At 38.0% G+C, this 25927-nt stretch overlaps 1 protein-coding gene across 2 annotated transcripts; it reads right to left on the reverse strand.

The window, feature by feature from the left end:
- Window positions 1–242: 242 nt before the first annotated feature.
- On the reverse strand, window positions 243–25183 carry LOC101889815 (fibrillin-1). Of its 2 annotated transcripts, XM_059124425.1 has the most exons (10): window positions 25052–25182; window positions 24529–24664; window positions 14251–14793; window positions 13717–14187; window positions 7110–8429; window positions 5334–6380; window positions 4444–5240; window positions 1149–1251; window positions 808–1079; window positions 243–587 (listed from the first exon to the last, which is right to left on the reverse strand). In XM_059124425.1, exons 2-10 carry the CDS (start codon window positions 24572–24574, stop codon window positions 477–479), a joined length of 4710 nt encoding a protein of 1569 aa, XP_058980408.1. In that variant the 5' UTR covers window positions 24575–24664; window positions 25052–25182; the 3' UTR covers window positions 243–476. The 2 variants fall into 2 exon arrangements, with proteins under 2 accessions (XP_058980408.1, XP_011292947.1); XM_011294645.3 differs by having other exon boundaries at window positions 5334–8429; window positions 25052–25183.
- Between the last annotated feature and the right edge of the window lie 744 nt (window positions 25184–25927).

Consider the following 25927-nt stretch of genomic DNA (forward strand, 5'->3'; position numbering starts at 1 on the left):
ATAGAGAACACATACAATCACAAAGTAATTTTGAAATTCTATGCCTATCCCTGTTTCAAAACACATACAATCACAAAAAAATTTTTGAGTTTCTCTGCCTACCCCTGGTATAAAGAGAGCAGAAACTACAAAATTATAATTTTTAAGAAGTCTCGAATTGCCAATTTTATTATATCATTATATTATTTATAAAAGAGCAGAAACTACAAAATTATAATTTCTAAGAAATCTGGAATTGCCAATTTTATTATCGTTCAATTATATATCCAATATAAAAGCTTGCTTTATTTAATTAAATATTACAAAAGTTAATTCCTTTATTAAAATCTAAAATTTACAAAATGCAAATATTCTTACATGGAAATTACAAAACAACAAAATGAATGTAAAAGAATCGTAAAAATCTTAAATATTAAAACTGCACGTGTGTGAGTGTGAGGACATATTTATGTATATATGTAGTTGAACACATTCACTTAAAACAGACCATGGGATGCCCAAAGCCTTGGCATGACACGTTGTGACATAAACTGACGGAAGGGATTGATGCGAACATTTTTCAAAATGCAATTTGGTGGTAGCTCAACCTGGAATTCAAAAAAGTTATGATGGGGAATAATTTTCGGTTAACGCTTATGGAGCGGAAAAGCGGCTGAAGCGAGAAAAAAGATACTGGCAAATAAGTCTCCCATAATCAATCCACTTAATGACGGAATGCTTGATTGAAACATCTCAATGAGGATAGCGTTGCTCATGCGTTTGCTTGTAATGGATGCGTATAAGCCATTGAGGCCAATAATAACTTACAGATTGAGAGCTGGTCACTTTGACGGGATCACGGCCGGGACAAATGATAAATGACTCGTGACCGGCCAACAGTGGCGCCTTCATAGCATTGGGTCTGGGACCAGCCGTTAGGTGTGGTGGTGGTGGTGGTGGTGGTTGCAGGACTGGTGATGTAAATATGGGACTGGGACGTGGAACACTATGGAAATTGGGTAATTTGGGGACTTTGTTCCGATGACCGCCATATTCAATGGAATTCGAGGTCAAGTGACTTTGCGATGAAACACCAGCAGCTGGAATAGTAATGGATATTGAGTTTCGAAAAAATATTGAAAATTCATAATAGTGTCATTAATACTTACAGTTCACACGAATCTTAAATTCACATTTGGCTGTGAGTCCATCTTCATTGGTCGCCTCATAGTAGACACTGTGAACGCCCACACCAAATAGCTCGCCGGGAAGCTAAAAATATATATAAAAAAATAAAAATAAAAATTTTGGTAAATGAAGAAAGGTATTAATGCAATTGAGTAAGTCATACCCTAATTGAGTAAAACTTTTCTACGGTTAAATCGCAGTTGCGATTTATTGAAAGTATAAAACGAAAGAAAACAAGTAAAAAGTAAGCTAAGTTCGGACGGGCCAAACTTTTAATACCCTCCACCATTTTGAAGGATCTTGAAAATTTTCAAAAAAAAAAAAAAAATCCGTCGAAAAGTCCCGCATAAATGAAAACCGTTAAATGGGGTTATACAAAATTTAAAACAGTTTCGTTAAATAATGGTTAGTATTATTAAATTTGAAACAATTCCGGTGAATAATGTTGTTAATACCATCAAATACGGAATAAAGGGAGGTACCGTTATATGTGGGCTATACGAAGACGTGGACCTGCATATACAACATCATACAAGCTTCAAACTTTAACTACAAAATTTGAAAAAATTCCTGTCAAAAATATCGATAAAATCATCTGGAGGTACCATTATATGGGGGATATACGATATCGTGGACCCATAAAGAAGGAACTACTCAAAAGGAACTCCTTGTGTGGATTTTCCGACAATTCTATAGAAAATTTTGGCTATAACCATCAACATACCGAATATAGGGAGGTACCGTCTAATGGGGGGATATACCATACCTTGGATCTATATAGACGATTCTCTTTCAGGAGGTAAAGTACTCCGAAGGAACTTCTTGTGTGGATTTTTAGACAATTATATTTAAAAATGTGGCTAAAATCATTAAAATACCGAATATCGATAGATACCGCTATATGGGGGAGATATATACCATATCGTGAACCCATAGAGACAAAGCCCCTCCAGGGGGTGTAGTATTCAGAAGTAACTCCTGTTGTGGGTTTTCAGACAATTCTGTAGAAAATATATGGCTAAAATCATCAAAATACCGAATATTACCCCCCGATATTCGGTAGTATGGGGTATATACGATATCCTGGACCTATATAGACAATTCACTTTCAGGTGGTAAATTACTCACAAAGAAATCCTTGTGGAACATTTCAGACAAGTTCATTGAAATATGTGACTAAAATAATCAAAATACCGAATATCGGGGGGTACCGTTATATGGGGGCTATACGATATTGTATAGGACGTTTTGGAAATTCGTACTTATATGTACTACATGGCACTAAACTTGGCACAGTTTGAATTTAGGCGAACCATTTGAGGTGGAATCCATGAAATTTGGAATGGGGATTTCTGTGTCAGTATAGGATTGGGGTCTGTAGGAAGCTTTGGAAATTCCTATTTATGTGTATTTATGTGTATGTAATTTGGTATAATTCCTATTTATGCGCACTAAATGGTATAATTTGGATTTTGGTGAACCGATAGGGCTGGAACCCTGAAATTGAGAAATAAGATTTCGATTGGATTGTATGATGCAGGTTGTCATGGATATTTGTACTTATGTGTACTAAATAGTACTCTATTTGGCAGAATTTGCTGTTGGGTGAACAGATTGTGCTTGAAATCTTAAATTTGGAATTAGAGTCGATGTTCATGTGTTGCCTTGACACATGGTGGAGATTTCTGAAAATTATACTCTAATTGTACGAAAAGTACTAAATGGTACTATATTTGGTATTGGGTAAAGGGATGGAGATGAAATTCTGAAATTTTACATTTAAATTACTGATGGGTGGTATCTGTGTTTGAGATTTGATGGTGATTTGGAAATGCTTGCTATCTTTGTACGAAAAGTACTAAATGGTACTAAATTTGGTATTGGGTGAAGGTATAGGGCTGAAATACTCAAATTTGATATTGAAGTGTCTGTTGGTCTCTGGAATTGAGACATGGCAGTGGTTTTGGAAATGTGTACTATAATTGCATGTAAAGTACTAAATAGTACTAAATTTGGTATTTGATGAAGGAATATTGCTAAAATCCTGAAATTTGATATAGATGTCACTTTTGCAGTCAGTGGTAAAGAAATTGAGGTGGTTTTTGAAATGTGGACTTTAATTGTACGAAAAGTACAAAATACTACAAAATATGGTATTTGGTGAAGCTATAGTACTGAAATTCTGTTGGAGTCAGTGGTTAAGAAATGGAGGTGATTTTGGAAGTGATAGTTCGAAAAGTACAATGTGGTACTAAATTCGGTACTGAATTGGATGAAGTTATAGAGCTGGAATCCAGAATTTGATATTGAGTTCTCTTTTGGTGTCGGGTGTTGAAATCCATCCGTTGGTGGTTTTGAAAATGCGTACTGTAATTATTCGAAAAGTACTAAATGGTGCTAATTTTGGATCACTGTTTTTGTCTAGCATTGAAAAATTTAGATTATTGCGGATGTGCGTACTAAATGTTACTAAATTTTTATTTTGGATGATATAACTGAAATTCGGAATGATATTGAGATCACTGTTCGTTTCTAGGGTTTGCATATGGAGACGTTTAAATAGTTTTGGACAGAAATATTGAATGTGAGTTCGTTGTGCAATGCATAGATGGGCTGCCAAAAATTTTGAAAATTTTGATCCAACTTATCATAAATGGGTCGAAAATGTCGTAAATTTAGGAAACTCAGTAGTTAAATATTGTAAATAAAATATTCGTTATTTCGTATTTTTATATAAAAAAGGTTTTAAGCTCTATGATGCAACTATGCCAGATTTGGAAGATTTACATACAGGAACCACCAACATCATGATCAACGATATTTTAATAGAACGACCTAAACGTTGACAAACTAACTTGGAATGTATTATGTGGTAAACTAAAATAATTTAGAAGTTTTTTTTTGCAAAATAGTTAGGTTTAATTCCATTATTGTTGTTTTTATAGATGCAACGTATGTTTATTAGTGTTTATAAGTGCGGTTGTAACATTTAGGAGATTTTCCAAAAAAATTTTCGTCACTTGGGTAAAAATGTTTGTTGTCATAGGAGTTTTTTTAAAATAACTTCTTGGGAGAATATCCCAGACAAAAAGCAAGGAAACTTATGGGGATTGGTGGCTCTTTCCAAAACCCAGGTATTCCCTGCTTTGCCTCCTCGAAAACATTACCATCGTTCTACCCAAATAAACAAACATTACCGGACATTTGGTAGTGTTTTAAAAAATGTAAACAAATTAAGAATGTCAGTCCTATCGACAACGCAAATACTAAACTTACCCTGGATTTATACAACTTCTTGATGGGCCCATATTTGCTGCTGAATCTTGGTTCTTCCCACACCACGGAACGGAAGACTTGATTCTCGCCCAGAGAGACTTCAAACGATGGTGTACAATATTCGACAACAGGTCCATCGGCATGTTTGACATGAATCACCGTCTTACAGCGTGCTTTCTTGCCGCTAATAGGATCATGACCACGGAACACTACCACATAGGTACCCGGTCCCAGATGGGCTTGCAAATCCCTAGTCCATGCGGGCGATGATTCGATGTAACGATAATCCAAATTGGTTATGGGTTTCTGTAGAATAACATGAGTCGTACGTTCCGAGGGTGCCAGATAGACGGTGGTATTGCGAGGACACTTAATGTAGGGTCGTTGTAAACCAACCCCACCGCTACCAACAGTGCTGCCACCGCCGAAAGGTGTTACCTTAAAATCGAAACCAGGCAAAGGACGTCCACCGAAGGTTGACTGTGTGTTGTGCAGTGTTGTGGTCGTCGCCGTGGTAAAGGTGGGTGGTAGAGGTGGTGGTGCATTTGGCAGCGCCAAAGGTGTGAAACCATTTGAGACACCCAGACGTGGCTCCGTTTGCATTGGCCAACAGTCAAATGTGCCATTATACGACCATTGCAGCTGCGATGTGCAGACAGCCACTGATGCTCCAACTGGCACATGGCCAGCATTACATTTCAGGAGGCACTGCTCACCCACACTGATTTGGCCAAATAGACAGGCTGGCGGTGTAATGACACCGCTTAGAGGTGTTGCCAGGGGAGGACATGTTTTGGCTGGAATTGAATGACAAGGAAATCAAGTGAAATAATGGAGCAATCAAATCCCGGCGGGGGACAGAGTGGTTCGGATTGTCATTTGGTACTTACGCAAACACAAATTGTCATGTTGATCCCATTGGCCGGTGGCATTGCAGTGACGATGTGTGGGTCCTTGCAACTCGAAACCAGGATTACACCAAACCTTGCAGCGGGTGCTGTAGAAACGTCTCTTCTTGTGGCGATATTTGGTGCAGTGTATGGCACCATTGGCGGGAGCTGTCAGTGGATGACATTGGTCACGCAATTCCTGTACCACTTCACATGTCTTGCGATCTGCAGCCAAACGATGGCCCAATGGACAGCGACACTCATGGCCACCATTGTGGTTGATGCATTCGCCACCCAAGCAGCCTCCATTGTTCTCGGCACATTCATCAATGTCTTGGCAGTCACGTCCATTTTCCAAGCGATATCCCTTGGGACACAAGCACTCGTAGGAGCCGTTGGTATTGCGGCACTGATATTGACACACCCCCGGCAGGCTGCACTCATCGATATCCTCACACTTGCTGGGATCGTCACGGCTAAAGGTGAAGCCGGCTGGACAGGTGATGGGACAGGCATCGAAGGGGTTGGCTGGCTTGGAACCATCGGGGCACACACATTCATACGAACCCGGCAGGTTGACACACTTGAAGGCACAACCGCCATTGTCGGCCGTACATTCATCGACATCTTCACACGTCTTACCATCCAAACCCAAAATCATACCCGGTGGACAGGAACAGCCCTGATCCGGATCACATTGGTGCGAACATCCGCCGTTGTTTTCAAAGCACATGGAATTGATGCAGGTCTTCTCGTCGCTGCTCAAAACGAAACCATCCGGACAAGCACACAAATAAGAACCCATCGTGTTGTAGCAATCGTGGCTGCAACCATGATCGTCGGCATTGCACTCGTTCAAGTCTACGCACACCGATTGCTTCTCACCCAAGTAATAGCCCTGGGGACAGGAGCATTTGTAGCCTCCATCAACATTGATGCAGTCGTGCGAGCAGTCATGTTTACCCAAGGCACACTCATCAATGTCCAGGCAGGTCTTTTCATCATCGGCCAACTGGAAGCCGGCCTCACACGAACAGGCATAGGAACCTAAAAGATTTATACAAATGAAACTACAATTCGCTACACCATCGATGCACTCATCGATGTCCAAGCAAGCATGACCATTGGATGAGAGGGTGAAACCTTGGCGACATGAACATGAATAGCTGCCGATGTTATTTTCACAAATGTGTTCGCAACCGCCATTCGAAAGGAAACATTCGTCGTTGTCCAGACAGGTGCGGCCATTCACCTCCAAATGAAAGCCCTCGGGACAGGAACATTCCACCCGCCCATTGCGGGTGTGGCAGGCATGGGAACAACCCCCATTCTCTCGCAAACACAAATCGACCAGCGTACAGGTCTTATTGTCAGCCGACGATAGCAAGTGACCCGGAGGACATGAACACTCATAATAGCCAGGAAGATTCATGCAAAAATGACTACAACCTCCATTGGCAATGGAACACTCATCGATGTCTAAGCATGTCTGGGAAGCTAATGAATCTAATGGCGATGATGTAGATGATGAATGGGACAAATGATCAAATGAGTTCTCCGCCATGACTTCATTGGATGCTAATGGATGGATGATGGACATGCCCAAGGCATAACCCTTGGGACAGAGACAGGTGAATGAGCCATTAAGATTTTCACAGGTCATGTCGAGGGCACAGTTGTGCAGGCCCAAAGCACACTCATCGATGTCGAAGCAATAATCCCTCAAGGGACCATCAAGGAACTCGAAGCCCTTGTGACATGAACATGTGAACCCACCTTCAACGTTGATACACAAATGGTGGCAACCACCATTGTTCACTTGACACTCATCGATGTCCAAGCAGGTTTTACCATTGGCGCCCAACGCGAAACCATCCTGGCACGAACAGGAACCATCGGCATTGCAAATGTGATCGCAACCATTTTTATTCGCATCACATGCCTCCGATTGGATACAAGTCAGCTGGGACTCATCCAAATCCCAGCCAGCAGGGCAACCACAACGATAGGTATCACCCTCGGCGACACACTCATGCGAGCATCGACTCTCAGCACAAGGATCAACATTTGCAACCATTGAGGCGCAAATGCCCTCAGCATTTGGTTCAGAACCATCCTCGCAAAGACAGGTAAAGGAACCGGGGAAATTCTGACATTTCAGCTCTCCACATATTTCAGGTTGATGTTCGCATTCATTAACATCTTCACAGCTGTGGGCAGTGGCGTAGGGCAAAATATATCCCTGGGGGCACTTGCAGATATAATTTCCCTCAGTGTTTACGCATTGATGGGAACACTCATGGCTGCCATCCGCACACTCATCAACATCCACACAACGATTGTTCTCCTCACGATAGCCCACTGGACAAATACATTGGAAACCAAATTCATTTTCTGCTTCTTGGCAGGAACCAGGAGCACAAACACCACTGTTCAGCTCACAGGCGGTTTGACTTTGTACACAATTGTAGGTATCAGCCAAAGCATAACCCTCAGGACAGTGGCACTGGAAGCCACCAGTTGCTAAATCCGTACACTCATAGGAACAGCGTGATTTGTTTAGAGCGGGATTTTCTAAATCAGCACAGGTGTCGACGTCACAGGTTCTTCCATCTTCACTCAAATGATACAGCGGCGGACAGAAGCACACAAAAGATCCATCAGTGTTGTGACAGCCATGGGAACAAACCCTATAAGCAGCTGCATATTCTTCATCTTCCGAGACAATGGCACACTCATCAATATCGACGCAAGTCTTTTCATCTTCCGCCAAATCATAGCCCGATGGACAGGTGCACTCATAGCTACCCTCCGTGTTGATGCATATCTGACAACCACTGATTCCCTCAGCACATTCGTCAATATCCACACACTGGTCATGTTCCAACCGAAAACCAGGTTCACATTGTTGCACCACTGGTGGCGATTCGCTAGACACCTCATTTTTGGGAGGATCTTCAACATCATCGGTATTTGGAGCTATATCTTCCTTTTCCTGGGTTACCTCTTGGGTCAAACAACGGTATGAGCCATCTGTATTTTCACAACCATGAGGGCATTCTTGGGCTACCTCGGGTAACTCACATTCGTTGATATCTGAAAGAACGGGAATCCAACAATTTCAATGTGTATGATTAATGTCGATCAATATTTTCATATCCACGAAGAGTTAGAGAGATATACAACAGGCGGACAGGAATAATTTTTATATTTCTATGAGTTATGAATATTCGAATATTCGCTCCATATAATGTATGGTGGAGGATCAAAAAAGACTTTTTGAATATGGCAGATTTTTATACCCTACATCACACTGTGCTCACGGTAATATGTCTTTCTATATCCATTTGAAATGTGGAAAAAGAAACGGGATAGACCCATAGTTCCTTTTGATGATCTGCATAAAAGCACATTCTGAGTCGATTAATACATATCTGTCCCTTCGTCTGCCTGTCTGTGCTATGGGTGATCATTCGACTCATGATCTCAGGATGCCTTCAGTCACGGATCCCATTTCAATCTATAACTTCGAAGCAGAAAGGAAGCACAAGTTGATCGGTGCCGACTTTATGATACCCAACACCGATATGAATATTTAGTAGGGTAACCTGTAGCAAATAAATGCTCATATTGGCCTTAGAATAATTTAAATTAGACTTAGGTTAAAACTAACATATAACAGCTATACAGGGTGAGATGAAAAACTTGCAACCAACTTCAGACTGCTGTCATTTCTAAGCCACTCGTTCGACAGCTGTTAAAATTATTCCAGTGACAGCTCAGCAACATCGGCAGGAAGAAAACAGCAACATGGAAGAAAACAGAAATGGTTCGAAAAGTAAAGAAACGATTTGATCGAAACCCACGCCGCAGTAGCCGAAAAATGGCTCGTGAGCTGAACATATCGTAGTATTCCATTCGGCTAATATTGGAAAATGAGCTCGAGGTAAAGCCATAGAAATTCCAAAAAGTGCAAGAACTTACATCGCATCGAAAGAAAATAGACTAGAAAGACCTAAAGAGTTGATCCGCTTGGTCGAAAGTGATGAACTGTCGAATTTGGTTATCTCCGATGAGAAAACATTCGTTGTCCAGTAGCTTGTAAACAACCAAATGATCGTGTTTACTTGCCAAAGAGGTCAGCTGATGGTCATGGCCGTTTGAAGAATTCGTACCAAAGGTGACAAATTCGAACAAATCTAAACTTATTCTGAAATTTGATGATATTTCCGACATTTTTTGCTTTCATTCAATAAAATTAAAAAAAAGTAAAAATTATGGCGTTAGACTTTGTTGCAGTTTTTTTATCTCACCCTGTATCTTCGTCGAATCCCACTAGAGTTGACTCAATTCCAGATACCAACAGAGACCTTAACATTAAATTTTAGAATTCCAGCCTCATCCCTTCACCCACTATTAAATTTAGTACCATTTAGTACTTTTCGTACAAATGTAGAACGCATTTCCAAACCACCGCCAAATCTCAAACACAGATACCATTAGTAATCTAAATATCAAATGTCAGAACTTTTCCCCTAACCCTTCAGCCAATACCAAGTATAGTACCAATCAGAAATTTTCGTACAATTATAGTACACATTTACAAAACCACTTCCATATGTCAAGGTTACTCATGAACAGCAATCCTTTTTAAAAATTGCCAACTACAAGCACTTATTGTTTACCCAATACCAAATTGTACACAAATATAGTAATATTCGTGCACTTGAAGAAAAAATTTCCAAAACCACCTCTTTATTACAAATCTACCACCAACAGAGGCTCCAATACAAATTTTGAAAATTCCATCTTCACAAGTTCACCCTAAACCAGCTTCGTCCAATCCACATCAAACTTACCTTCCAAAATTGATTCTCATACCAAATTTCAAGTTGTAAACTCTATCCGTTCGCATAATACAAAATAGTTACATTTTAGAAGTTTAGTACCATTTTAGGACTTTTCGTAACCTTAAAGTTTGTATTTCCAAAAACCCTTTGGTACATATATCCTGTACTCCATCAGTGACTCTCATTCCACATTTTAGATTTCTAGTCCATTCTGTTACATTTTTAGTACTTTTCATACCCTTTTCGTCGAATTTTCAGAACACACAACATAGCCCTTCACCAAGAATTACCCTCGCCCAAAATTTTAACATTTTAGCTTCAGCCTTATCGTCTGGACGTTGATTCTCAGCAGGTCAGTTAATTCACTACTCTTTTATTTATATAAATGTTTCACATTCAATATTCTCTCAGAAGTACAACTTCAAACAAGTAAGCAAAGGCTATAGTCGTGCGGGGCCGACCATGTGATACCCTATAACACTACAATATGTTAGAAGCCCCCTTATGCCCAAATCCATTTTGGAAGATTTTGCTTTTGAAATTATGTCACGGAGCACTGCCCAGATATTACTAGCATTTTGACCAGGGACATTTAAGCAATATTTACGAACTTCGTCGTGGTGTTAGTTGTAGTGGTCCATTTTACAGTTAAATATAATCCAATGGCCATACATAATGCTAGACTTCTTCCCTGTCCCTAACTTTCTACTCAAGAGTGTCGATTGGCTTTAATTGTGTGATCAGGAAATTTTGAATATTGTGCGATCATCTCCAAAAGCAAGAGGTCCCTCTGTATTTCTAAATTTATACTCATCTATATGATTTGCTTGTCTAGGATATTTGGCTATATTCGTCAACGAAATCAGCCAAAAAAAGGCAGAAGTTCGCATTTTGTGTATTTCGGCTATCGCCTGTAAGTAATGTTGGTATTTTTCAGACAAAAGTAGTGGTTCATTCTACTCGCTGTCCTAAACTCTAACTTCATGCGAGATTTCGCGTCCATTAGTTTCTATTTGTGACCTTTATAACGGCTGCAAAATCAGGAACATTTTAGTTGTTGGTCCATTTTAACCCCTAAATATATTGCGGCCATCTTTGAAAACAATAGGCCTAGCCCTTCTGAGCCTAACCCTACCCTTTTTGTGAGGATCGGACGATAATTGCAATCTGTATATAATATCCCAAATCTGTGTTGTAAAGTGGAAAAATATTACAAAATGTATACCTTAATATTATAAGTCAAATTGAAAAAATCGCATGCGATAAAAAATATGAAAAAATTAAAATATGTCACAAAATACTACAAAATCTATATTAACATCATTTTTGACTAATTTTTATGCGATTTTTTTTAGATTTTTACTTTTATGTCAAGAGCGCGTACTGAATTGGCAAAATTTGTCAAAATCGGTCCAGCCATTCTTGAGATATAAGCATTCCATCTAACATTCCTTTCCTTTCCTTTGTATATACACATTGTATATATTTCGCTATATATATCCGATATATTTACTATCGGCATCTACGTAACGGTCAGAATTGACCTGTTCGTCTATTTATGATTTCGCCGGCACTAAAAATATTCGCGGTTTAATGGAAATTTGACTTTTATTTAACACAAATTTATAGTCTTTTTCACCCACTAAATATTACCCGATGACCATAAAAATTGGAAGGTTCTGCCCAGCCCGAACCTCTAGCCCCATGCTAATTTCCGCTTTGATTGGTCCATAATTGCGACCTGTAGAGCAACTGCAAAATCAAGAAATTTTTCAGTTTTTGGTCCATTTCGACCCCTAAACATTATGCGATCATCTCCAAAAGAAATAGGGTTCTATTCTGACCTTAACCCCACCTCCATTCTAAATTTCGTGAAGATCGGGCCATAATTGCGACCTGTAGAGTGGTTAGAAATTAACATGGACAGACGGACAGACGGACATACATAGCTAGATCGACTCAGCTCGGCGAGATAGGAAGATCCATATATACTTTCCTATGTGGGAAATCAATATTTCGAGGTGTTACATAATTTTTGGCCCAATCAAACTTATAACACCCCCAACACATAGTGTTGTAGGGTATAATAAAATCCCCCTCACCGCTAATGGCAACATTATTTAATTAATTCCGGGAAATTCCCGCTATTTGTCTATTTAACTGCTTAAGAACTTCCAAAGGCATTTATTGCAATTATTTCTTCCCCCTCTCCCAGCCATCTGCTATTGAATTAAATTGCATTTTACAAACCTTCGCATGTTTTGTCATTTCCGGTCAGACGATATCCTGGCGGGCAAAGACAGAATATCCGGCCTAGCGAAGACAAGCAGATGTGTGAACAACCGCCATTACCGATTTCACATTCACCGGCATCGACACAGCTGTGATTATCCGATGACAAGTGAGTGCCGGGCAAATTGTCGCATGAGCAGCGATAACCCGGCCAAAGATTGTGGCAAGTGTCCTGGCAGGGACCGTGACCATTACGCAAATTGCATTCGTCAATGTCTAATTGATGGAGAGGATGATGGTGGTTGGGGTGATGATGTGACGACAGGATTTTAAACCGTAGTCCGAAACAATTAATGTTCGCGATGGTAGTGGCGGTAATGATGATGATGACGATGACGATGACATTGGTGATAATGAAGACAGTTTGTGGTGTTGCATGGTGTTAATGTTGCACAAGGTCCGACAAGAGAGCAAAGAAAGAAAAATCATTGATAAGCTGGTGCTGCAAGTGGGAAAAATGTGAAAATCACAGAAAACAGAAACCTACCAATACAGGTTTTGCCGTTACGAGTATCAATTTGAAGACCCTGTTTGCAGGAACATTTAAAAGATCCAGGCAAATTTTCACAAATTTCTTCACAACCACCATTTTGCAGTTCACATTCGTTAATATCTAGAGGATGATAGGGTGGGCAAAAGGTTATTATTTTCTTCTCATGAGGGTCGTTAAAGCATAATTGCATCTGTTTGACATAATATATTAGACGTCTTGTCTTGTCTTGTACCTCCAATTCAAAATTCATTCATCCGATTTTTTTAATATTGCAATAGCTTTTGAATTTTGTAATGTCTTGTGACAAAAGTTATCTATTCAGGTCTACGTCGGTATTTTTAAGATTTTCCAGAATTTTTAAGGGATTTCATTTTTTTGAAAACTGCCGAATTCGTTCCAAGTGGTGGAGGGTATTCAAAGTTCGGCCCGGCCGAAATTACAGCTTTTTTACTTGTTTAATAGAAATGTTGGAATTTGTGAAATTTGAAGACAGTTGGATTCTTATCTCTCATTTTATAGAAGTTATAATTATTCCAGTCAGACATCAGACGGATAGACACCTCTAGGTCGACTCCAAATATCCTGAAACGGATTTGGTCTAAAGAGACCTAGGGCCTAAGACCATTATTTCGTTGAGGCACGTTTTGGCCGTATCAAACGATATATACCTTCTGTAGCCTTATGACTGAGGATATAAAAATTATCTTTGGATTGTTTTTATAATTGTTCATTTCTTCCTTCAACTCACCATGGCATGTCGAATAATCGTATGGATCCAAACTGAAACCCTCGGCACAGGCACACTGAATTCGTGGTTCATTCTCTCCGGGAAACAGGACACGTTGACACTTTTGGTCACAGCCACCATTATCGCTGCCACAATTTTCATCTAAAACCCGTGGCTCATAAGGATCCTGTGTTGCTTCTGCTGTAACGGAATTGGTAACTTCTTGTTCGACAACATGCGTTCTCTCTTCTTCTTCCTCTTCGTTGTGGTGCTGCTGATGATCTTCTTCTGCTGGATTTTGGGTATTTAAAGGAGTAATTTCATTGCTTAAATGTTCAACATTTTCATTGTAAGATGTTGGGGGATCAGTTGGACGTGTAGGTGGGGGAGGTGGTGGTACATAATTGTGGTGACGTTGTTCCTCATCATCGTCTTCCTCTTCGGCAACATCTTCGTCATCTTCTTCGTCGCCCTCTTCATATTCATAGAGTCCTAAATAAAATTAAAAATTAAAATATTTTAATTCTTTCCCCCACCATATCTATCATAACCTACCCTCTTCATCATCGTATTCGGACAATGGTATACAAGTGGGTAAATCACCCACCCAAGCACGATTGCTACAGTACAGAGTAGTCATGTCGGGATCTTCAAAATCGAAATTATCATTACAGGCATACAGGGCAGCCAAAAACACCCGATCTCCCTTGCGACGACGTTCGTATTTCTGTACAATGCCATGACGAATTTCAGGTGCCTTTACTTTGGCTTGGACACAACTCATGTCAAGTGTTGAGGCCAAAGCTGGAGACACCATGCGATCTTCTGGTATGGCTTGTTTTTGCTGTTGTTTTTGTTGTGCCGTCTCCGTTTCACTATCTTCTACCTCATTCGAGACTGCTACTTGAACACATTGTGGCGGATCAGTGTTCCACTCATCCGTATCTATGTCACACACCAGCTCATTGGGTCCCTGTAGTTCGTAGCCACCTTCACAGGTGTAAAACGCCCGAATGACATCTTCTTCGCTTTTGATTTGAATTGTGGCAAATTTAGTGGGTGGTGGAACTTCGCAGTCTTCGTGAACTGCAGCGCCAACTGAAAAAGTGAAAGAAAACAAAATTAGTTTCTTGCTGTTTCGAAATATGTGTGTGTGTTTTTCGATTTTAATAAAAATAGTTTAGATTTTGTTTTTTCCTCTCCACCCCCTCACTTTTGGTATCTTTTTGATCCTATGTGAATGTCATATGTTATTTATGGCCAATAAAAAATCCATACCAGACATATCCAATGCTGATGTTTCGACACACTTTTTGTTATTGTTTTCAGAAGACTTCCATCAATATGTGTTAAGCGGTTGGTGGATGGATAAACGCAAATATTTTTGACAAAAAATTAAATAAGTATTTCGTTTGTATCAAAATGATATTGTTATCAAAACATGAATGCTATTTTTAAAGTTTAAATATTCAAAAGCTGCTAGCCATATAATGCAATTCTCCCCTGTCCTTTATTCTCTTCTCAGGCGTGTCGATTGGCTTCAATTGTGTGATCAGGAAATTTTTTTCTGGTTTTGGTTCATTTGAACCCCTAAATATTTTGCGATCATCTCCAAAAGTAAGAAGCCCCTCTGTATCTTCAAATTTAGACTCATCTATATGATTTGCTTGTCTAAGATATTTGGCTATATTCGTCAACGAAATCAGCATCAAAAAGCCAGAAGTTGGCCTTTTGTGTATTTCGGATATCGCCTGTAAGTAATGTTGGTATTTTTTTAAACAAAAAAGTAGTGGTCCATTCCTCCCGATGTCCTAAACTCTAATTTTATGCGAGATTTCGTGTCCTTAGGTTTCTATTCGTGACCTTTTTAACGGCTGAAAAACCAGGAACATTTTTATTTGTTGGTCCATTTCAACCCCTAAATATATTATGAATATCTTTGAAAACAATAGGTCTAGCACTTCTGGGTCTAAAAATGTGAAAGTGTTCGTGAGGATCGGACGATAATTGAAATCTGCATATAATAACTCCCAACCTGTGTTGTAAGGTGAAAAAATATTACAAAATATACACTTCAATATTAAAAATCAAATTGAAAAAATCGCATGCGATAAAAAATATGAAAACATTTAAAACAAGTTAATAAGCAGTAAGTTTGGCCGGGCCGAACTTTGAATACCCTCCACCATTTGGAACGAATTTGGAAATAAAATCCAGAAAACATTTTGGTAAAATTTTAAAAATACCGAATATTGTCGTTATATTGGTGCCTATACGACGTGGACCCACTCAGGCATTATTTGTCATGGGTCAATACCAAATTCAAATTCGGAACTTGAAATAAACGCGAATAATGTAGCTAAAATCATCAAAGTATAGAATATAGGGAGGTACCGTTATATCGGAGCTGTGCGAAGACCTAAACCTGCGTAGACAATTTTTTGTCATATTCAGTAGCATCCATTACGAACTTCAAATACGACATTTCAAACAACTTCGGTGAGTATTGTAACTAAACTCGTCAAAATACCGAATATAGGGAGGTACTGGTATATGGGGCCTATACGAAGACCTGGACCTGCATAGACAATTTTCTGTCACAGACTGGAGTTTCCATTACGAACTCTAAATGCGTAATTTAAAAAAAATTTTGGTGAATAAAGACGCTAAAATCACCAAAATACCGAATATAGGGAGGTACCGTTATATGGGGGCTATACGAAGACGTGGACCCGAACAGACAATTTTCAGTCTTAGGCTGTAGTATCCATTGCGAACTTCAAATACCAAATTTTGAACAATTCCGATTAATAATGTCGCTAAAATCATCAAAACACCAAATATCGGGAGGTAGAGTTATATGGGGGCTATACGAAGACGTGGACCTGCACAGACAATTTTCTGTCTTAGGCTGTAGTATCTATTTCGAACCTCAAATACTAAATTTGAAACTTTTCCGGCGAATAATGTCGCTAAAATCATCGAAATACCGAATATCGGCAGGTACCGTTATATGGGGGCTATACGAAGACGTGGACCTACATGGCCCATTTACGAACTTAACCTGCCAACTGTAAAAATAAACCTGTGTGCAAAATTTTAGCCTTATATCTCAATTCGTTCGAAAGATAGCGTGATTACAACAGACAGACAGACGGACATCGCTAAATCGACTTAGAATTTTACGCTGATCAAGAATATATATACTTTGTTGTGTCTGACATAAGTATTTCGAGGAGTTACAAACGGAATGACAAAGTTAATATACCCTCCATAGTATGGTGGAGGGTATAAAAATGTCACAAAATACTACAAAATCTATACTAACACCATTATTGGTATCTTTATGCGAATTTCTTATATTTTATTCTTTTAGGCCAAGAGAGCAGGCTTCTGCCCCGCCCCGTGCTAAATTCGGCGTCGATTGGTCTATAATTGTGACCTGTAGAGCAACTGCAAAATCATTAAATTTTTCAGTTTTTGGTCCATTCCAACCACTAAATATTATGCGATCATCTCCAAAAAAATAGGGTTCTATTCTGACCCTTACCCAACCTCCATTTTCAATATTTCGAGGTGTTACATAATTTTTGGTCCAATCAAACTTATAATACCCCCAACACATAGTGTTGTAGGGTATACAAATGTTATTGAGGTGGTACATTATAACTTTCAACCGCTCAAATCTTTCCAACAAGGGCATAGAAAAGGGTGTGGCCCGGGGCCCTCACTTTTCTTAAATGTTTAATTTTTTGGTAAACAATATTTGTTTGGCTCAAGGACGAACCCTATTGAAATTGGTGAGAATCTGTGCACACTTAGATATAGCTCCCATATATACCTTTATCCGATTTCAGGTTTATTGTGCCCCAAATGGCTAATATCAGCCCAAATGGAGTGAATTGTTGCACATCCGACCGAATTCAGTCTAGAAGCAAGTACATAAAAGTTGGTTTGGTTTGGAAAATCGATTCAGATATAGCCATAGCTCCCATATAGATGTTTCATCCGATTTGTTGTTATGCATTTCATTTCACAACAATAATATTTGATGCCGAACATCAGATGCAGCTCGAAAATACCTCTGTCAAATTTGATCGAGATCCGATCACATTTAGATATAGCTCCCATACATATCTTCAACCGATTTCGGGTTATTTGTGCACCAAATGGAGAATATCAGTCAAAATGACCTGAATTTTGGCACATCTGACCGAATTCAATCTAGAAGCAAAAAATTCAAATGTTGGTGAAATCGGTTCAGATGTAGCTATAGCTCTAGCATATATATGTTTCATCCGATTTGGTGTTAAAGTCCCTCACATGCGTAATATGCATTTCACAACAAGGATATTGACACCGGTCATCAGATGAAGCTCGAAAATACCTCTGCCAAATTTTATCGAGAACCGTCCAGATTTGTATATACCTTCGACCGATTTTACGGATATTGTCCTCCATATATGTACTGTCAACCCAAATTGTCTATTCAACCGAATTTTTTCATTTGGTGAAACTCGGTCCGGTATACCTATGGCTCCAATAGATATGTATTTTTATACCCTCCACCATACATAGTATGTATGATATATGAAGTTCGTCATTCCATTTGTAACTTATCGAAATAATCATTTTAGACCCAACAAAGTATATATATTCTTGATCAGCGTAAAATTCTAAGACGATTTAGCCCTGTCCGTCCCGTATACACCCCGATTTTGATTATGTTTAGCCACATTTTTCAATGGAATTGTCGGAAATTCCAAACATGGAGTCCCTAGTGGGTACTTTATACCTCCGAAGAGAATTATCTATGTAGGTCCACGATATCGTATAGCCCCCATATAACGATACCCTCCGATTTTCGGTATTTTGATGATTTTAGCCACATTTTTCCACAGAATTGTCTGAAAATCCACACAAGGAGTACCTTGTGGGTACTTCATACCTGGGAAGAGAATTATCTATATAAGTCCACGATATCGTATATCCCCCATATAACGGTACCCCCCGATATTCGGTATTTTTGATGATTTTAGCCACATTTTCTTATGGAAAGGTCTAAAAACCCACACAAGAAGTTTCTTATGAGTACTTTATCCTTTGAAAAAAAATTATCTATATAGGTCCACGATATCGTATAGCCCCCATATAATATATTCGGTATAGCCCCCTCCGATATTCGGTATTTTGATGATTTTAGTTACATTTTTCAACTGAATTGTCTGAAATTGTACACAAGAGGTTCTTTGTGAGCACTTTACCCCCTGACAGAGAATTCTCTATATAGGTTAACATATCGTATATCCCCCAATATAACGGTACCTCCGATATTCGGTATTTTGATGATTTTAGCCATATTTTCCTATGGTATTGTCTGAAAATCCACAAAAGGAGTTCTTTGTGAGCACTTTAACCCCTGAAAGGTAATTGTCTATGTGGGTCCTCAATATCGTATATCCCCCCATATATCGGCATTAGATATTTTAACAGAATTTTTAATGGATTTTATTTTTTGAAAATTTTCTAATTCGTTCCAAATGGTGGAGGGTATTCAAAGTTCAGCCCGGCCGAACTTACTGCTTTTTTACTTGTTTTTATATAATTCTTATCGAAGTCGTATCATGCACTATACACCAATGTTATTTGGTACTAGAGGTACAAAAGCATCCGTCAAATTTGTTGACAATCGATGACAATCTAAAACCATGATACGTATTTAAATAAGGTTCATAGTTGGTATGATTTTCTTCACCATATTTAGACCCAACAAAATATATATATTCTTGATCAGCGTAAAATTCTAAGACGATTTAGCCCTGTCCGTCCGTCTGTTGTAATCACGCTACAGTCAAAACGAATTAGGATGGGAAGCTAAAATTTTGAACAGATCTGTATTTTGTCTGCAGGCAGGTCAAGTTCGAAGATGGACTGTATTGGTCCGTGATATCGTATAGCCCCCATATAACGGTACCCCCGATATGCGGCATTTTGATGATTTTAGCCAAATTTGTGAATGGAATTGTCTGAAAATCCACACAAGGAGCTTCTTGTGAGTACTTTATCCCCTGAAAGAGAATTATCTATATAGGTTCACGACATCGTACAGTCCTATATAACGGTACCCCCCATATTCGGTATTTTGATGATTTTAGCCACATTTTTTAACGGAATTGTCTGAAAATTCACACAAGGAGTTATGTGTGAGTACGTTATCCCCCAGAAGAGAATTGTTCATATAGATCCACGATATCGTATAGCCCCCATATAACGGAACCTTGCAATCGTCGGTATTTTTACGATTTTAGCCAACATTTTCAATGGAATTTTCTGAAATTCTACACATGGAGTTCTTTGTAAGTAATTTAACTCTGAAATAGAATTGTCTATATAGGCTCACAATATCATATATCCCTCATATATCTACACCCCCCGATATTCGGTATTTTTAAGATTTTAACAGAATTTTCAATGGATTTTATTCTTTTGAAAATTTCCTTATTCGTTCCAAATGCTGGAGGGTATTAAAAGTTCGGCTCGGCCGAACTTACATCTTTTTTACTTGTTTTTGTTACGGAAGCTCAACTAAATACGCATAGTGGTGTAGGGAATTATATATCAAATCTTACTTAAATGACAGTAGCAAGCACAGAAGCAGAGTACACAAAGGTTTAGTGTGTCGGAGCTGAACCTTAGAGACGTCCGTCTGTTTGTTTGTTCTTCTGTTTTAATCACACTATCTTTTGAACGAATTGAGATACACATGCGTATCTTGCCTGTATCGGTCCACGTTTTCGTTTATCCCCCATATAACTCCTAATATTATTTTTCGTTTCAAATTCAGCAATGGAAGATCGTAATGGGAATTACAGCATATACACCTTTTTAATTAAACTGTGTTTTGCGACGGATTTTTTTAATTGTTTAAGTTCATTCAAAATTGTGGAGGGTATTCAAATTAAAAAACAGCTTTTATACTTATTATTCCTACGTTTTCTAATCAAATAGACCTAATAAATAAAGAACAATTTTTTTCTAAAATAACAAATTTCAAGTTCGGCGGGGCGAGCTTTAATATCATTGAGCATGGAATAGAAAAAACATTTATAAATACATTATACATATTTTATATTCCATATAATCGAATTTGAAACAATTTCATAGAAAAAGTGACTAAAATCATAAAAATGCCGAATATCGGGCGGTACCGTTATGTGGGAGCTTCTGGAAACCGCAGATCAATGTGGGCAATGTTCTGATTACGAACTTCAAATACCAAATTATAAAGAAACCTCACGTAAAATGCGGCTAAAATCGTCCAAATACTGAGGGCTATAGGTAAACTTGTATATATAGGCAATATCATGCCACGCGAAGTAGAACCCATTACAAACAAAGTTGAAAACAATTTCATTGAAAGAAGGTAACTAGAATAATCTGAATATCTCAAGGCACCGATATTTGGGGTTTATGGTAAAACTTGGACCGATATAACAACCATCGTAATTTGCCAAATTTCGTTCTACGTCACATAATATGGGATCTATCTTAGTTTGCACATATATACAAAAGGGCACTGTTAAAACGAATTAGAATTTTACGCTTTACGTTTCAACAATTCGTGTTAAGCTATTTAGTACTCAACATACATAATTTGTTCACTTTGATAACATTTTTTTTTAATTAAAATTTCAGGTTCTAAAAGAATGATATGAAAGTTTTTTCTTTTTTTTTCGTTTTTAAGTATACTGTCGTGCGGGCCCGAATGTATCATACCCTACACCACTATGCACATTTAGTAGAGCTCCCGTAACAAATAAGTTTATATTGGGCATTTATGTGAAGTAGATCAGTCCAACTATGAACCTTAGTTTAATGCGTATCATGGCTTTAAAGTAGTCCCACTTTAGGAACTATATCCAACTCTGAATCGCCCAAGAATGGTTACAAAATGAGGTTCCTCGCTTCATTTCCAACGCACAATGGCCACCAAAATCTACGAATACCAATCCGTTGGACTATTGTGTCTGGAGTATTTTGGAAAGCAAGGTTGACACTAAAAAATACCAAAGTGTCGATCACCTCAAGCAAGCGCTTCGCCGGGAATGGGCCAAAATACCACAGAGCAACATTCGGGCAGCGTGTGACGGTTTCATTGGCCGTTTGAAGGCCATAATTCGTGCCAAATGTGACCAATTCGAACAAATCTAAACTTATTCAAAAATTTGATGCTATTTCCGACATTTTCCTATAACATTAAATGAAAAAAATGGCAAAATTATGGCGTTTGTTTTATTTTTGTGTTATTTTGCTATAAAATTCATTATATTATTAATTTTAAAGGGTCTTACACTGACAGAAATTTTGACGTTTTCATGAGAGTTATGAGAGATATGGAGCTTTTTGACGGGTGACATCCGGACAATTGGCCAATACTGCCTTGACATTAATGACTCCCTTTGCTTTTAATGAGTGATGTGTTCATTTGAAAATGAAAAATTGAGAGCATTTCATGTCGTCATAAAACTAAGGATATACAAACAGCGGTTTAAAAGCGCATATTACAACAAGAATAAATCTACTAAACAGAACTTGTAACGAATTACCTTCAACTCAAAAGTGCGGCCGTCTGTTAACATGACAACTCAGAATTATAAAAAAACAAGTAAGGAAATGTCAAAAGTCGGCCGTGGCCGACTATATGATGCCCTACACCACTATGCATATTTAGTAGAGTTCCCGTAACAAATGAATTTATTTGAAGTAGATCATACCATCTATCAACATTTGGCTTTAGAGCAGTTATAATTTGGTTTCAGAGAGAAATAATATATGGGATGCATATGCAATTCTGAATCGATTTTCACTAAATCTGACGGAGACATTTTTTTACTTTTACAGCATATAGCATTTCTATAGAGTGCATAATATCACTTCGAGAAGTATTATAAAAGAAATATATATATAAGAGCCGAGTTCCACAAAATGGAAACATACGCCGGAATTCCCGCCATTTGGGCTGATATTAGCAATTATTTGCACAATAAACCTGAAATCGGAAGGATATATATGTGAGCTATATCCAAGTCTTAGCCGATCTCGATAAAATTTGGCAAAGGTATTTCCGAGCTCTTGTTGTCGAATGTATATTACGAATGTGAGGGACTTAAACACCAAAATCGGATGAAACAAATATATGAGAGCTGCATCCAAATCGTAACTGATTTCCAACAAATTGTATGCACTTCCTTCTAGACTAAATTCGGTCGGATGTGCCAAATTAAGGTCATTTGGACTGATATTGGCCATTTGGTACACAATTAACCCGAAATTGATTGAAGATATATATGGGAGCTATTTGTCAGAGGTATTTCTAGGATATATCTGACATTTGGTAACAAATATCATCGTTGTCGAACGCATATTACGAATATGAGAGACTTAAAACCTCAAATCGGATGAAACATATATATGAGAGCTATAGTTATATCTGAAACGATTTTATCCACATTTTATTCACTCCTGGACTGAACTGACATGCGTAGATCGATTCAAAATGTGATTCTATGTAGTTCCCAAAAAGTAACTATGGGTCTATCTCGCTTCCACCTCCCTGTTACAAACAAATGTACAAAGACATAAGAATGTTTATATCATCAGTAGTCTTTTTTATGGATTAAAAGATTCCATGATTTTTTTTATTTTGAAATTTCGTACTGATCAAGAATATGTATACTTTGCGGGGTCTAAAATTTTATATTTTTTCACCATACTATGGTGGAGGTTATAAAAAAATATTAAAACACAACAGCATTCTAATAAGTATTTAAACTAAAATATAATTTGCTATATCTGTTTTCATCTACTGGCGTTTTATATACTACTTATTCCACATATTTTTATACCCTCCACCTTGGAAAGGAGGGTATATTAACTTTGTCATTCCGTTTGTAACATCCTTAAATATTCGTCTTAGACCCCATAAAGTATATATATTCATAATCAGCATAAAATTCTAAGTCGATTTAACGATGTCCGTCTGTCTGTCTGTCCGTCTGTCTGTTGAAATCACGATACAGCCCACATTATTTGACGTAGAGCGCCAAAATTTAGCAGAGCTATTTGCATTGTGTCTAGGATGGTTGGTATTGAAAATGAGAAATATCGGTCCACGTTCTGGTATAGTCCCCATATAACGGTACCTCCCGATATTCGGTATTTTGATGATTTATGCCACATTTTTTCACGGATTTGTCTGGAAATTGGTATTTTTAGGTCATAACGGGTCCCTGAGCGTGTGGCAAAACATTGCATGTATAGGTCCACGTTGTTGTATAGCCCCCATATAAAGGTACCTCCCGATATTCGGTATTTTAGTTTTTTTGCCACATTTTTTCACGGATTTGTCTAAAAATTGGTATTTGTGGGTCATAATGGGTTCCAGCTCCGGTGGCGAAACATTGCATGCATGGGTCCATGATTTTATATAGCCCCCAAATAACGGTACATCCCGATATTCGGTATTTTTATGGTTTTTGCCACATTTTTTCATTGATTTGTCTAAAAATTGGTATTTGTGGGTCATAATGGGTCCTAATTCGTGTAGCGAAACATTGTAATTATAGGTCCACGTTTTGGTATAGCCCCCATATAACGGTACCTCCCGATATTCGGTAATTTTATGGTTTTTGTCACATTTCTTCTAATGTTTCTTTTACCCTAAGGTGGAGGGTATTAAAAGTTTGGCCCGGCCGAACTTAATGTTTTTTACTTGTTTATCACTTATATCCTCCAGAGAGATATTATGATTGGAATCTGCCGACAGATACTAACCTCCAAATAGAGCTGCAGCCGCTAAAAATATTAAAAGTCGTGCCATTTTAAAGGCAACCTCGATTTGTTATCGCACAGATTTCTTTACTCCTTTATTTGCATTTACTTTTACAAATATTTCAACATTTCCGTTTGGCTAGAAGAAAGTAAAAGCGATATTAACACTTAATATCATATATTTTTACTTGGATAGATATTTTTCGATTTAATTTTTATTTTCTCTAACAAATTCTATGATAATATGATTTGACTTCACATAATAATTTTACTTCATTTATCACTTTTTCTCAATTTTAGACAATCACATTTTCCTTTATCTTTTTTTTCATTTGAGAATATCACTTTTTCAACTTTTTGGTATCTATTTTCGTTCAACTTTAATGGAGACAATCTAAATATATCTGTGCATCATCACTCTTTTAATCTTTCACTGTCACATGTCTCCGCCGAGCCCCAATATAGAGCATAGATTTCGAGATCAGCATACTCGACGTTTATTTTTTGCTTCGGCTAGTATTTTTACCTTAGTACACAACCGCACGGGACGAAAGTAGAAAAAAGACTGGGGAACATTTCGCCAAGACCCAGCATGCTAAGGATCCCTTTGAGCAAATACGGCCCACACAGTCGGTCGGTGGGCACACACACAGAACATTTTCACACATTCGAAAATGTGGAATAAAATGGAAATCATTCATCGAAGATGAAAACTGGAGAAAAACTTATGTGACAAAATAATGAACAGTATTTATTTTTTGTTTCAATAAAGGGTAAATGTTTTGGTGTGACAAAAAATGTTGTAAATCATTTTTTGAAATAAAAAAATATATAGCGTGACATTCTGTATCGGTCCTATTGTATTTGGGTGTAATAGCCCATTATTAAAGTTATTACTTTAGGTCAGTAGAGCAAAATTTTCAAAAATGTTGACTTTGCAGTTCAATATTTATTAAATGTTAATTTTATTTAGCTTTATATTCAATATTGCAAAGTTTAGCACAAGATCGGTTCGGTTTGCAGGTTTGAAATTAAGGTCAAGGAGACTACACCAAAATATGAATATGAGTAGAGAAGAGATGTTGAAATCCATGAAATTTGAAATGAAAATGATGAAATTATCCAAACAGTATTTGGACGAACCCGATTGAAATTGGTAAAAATCGGTTCAAATTTAGACACAGTTCCATACATATATCTTCAACCGATTTCGGGTTAATTCTGCACCAAATGTCCAATATCAGTCCAAACCTGATTTTTGGCACATCCGACCGAATTCCACTATTATAATATTTATATCAAATTTATTTAGGTCCGATACGAAATGAACAATATTGACCCATTCTTTCAAAACCCACTCCATAGAGGGTGAAGAGGGCTGAAGGTATACATCTGTCGGCAA

Source organism: Musca domestica, unplaced genomic scaffold, assembly GCF_030504385.1.
Source record: "Musca domestica strain aabys unplaced genomic scaffold, Musca_domestica.polishedcontigs.V.1.1 29, whole genome shotgun sequence".
In the NCBI taxonomy this organism is placed as follows: domain Eukaryota; kingdom Metazoa; phylum Arthropoda; class Insecta; order Diptera; family Muscidae; genus Musca; species Musca domestica.

What these genes read in the sequence shown, in the direction of transcription:
- LOC101889815 (XM_011294645.3), bottom strand. Translation starts at nt 24,574, where the DNA reads ATGGCACGACTTTTAATATTTTTAGCGGCTGCAGCTCTATTTGGAG. An exon ending in GGCTGCAGCTCTATTTGGAG is followed by an intron (nt 14,794 to 24,528) that starts GTTAGTATCTGT and finishes TCACTTTTTCAG; the next exon opens with TTGGCGCTGCAGTTCACGAA. An exon ending in ATTTAAGATTCGTGTGAACT is followed by an intron (nt 1,080 to 1,148) that starts GTAAGTATTAAT and finishes TTACTATTCCAG; the next exon opens with CTGCTGGTGTTTCATCGCAA.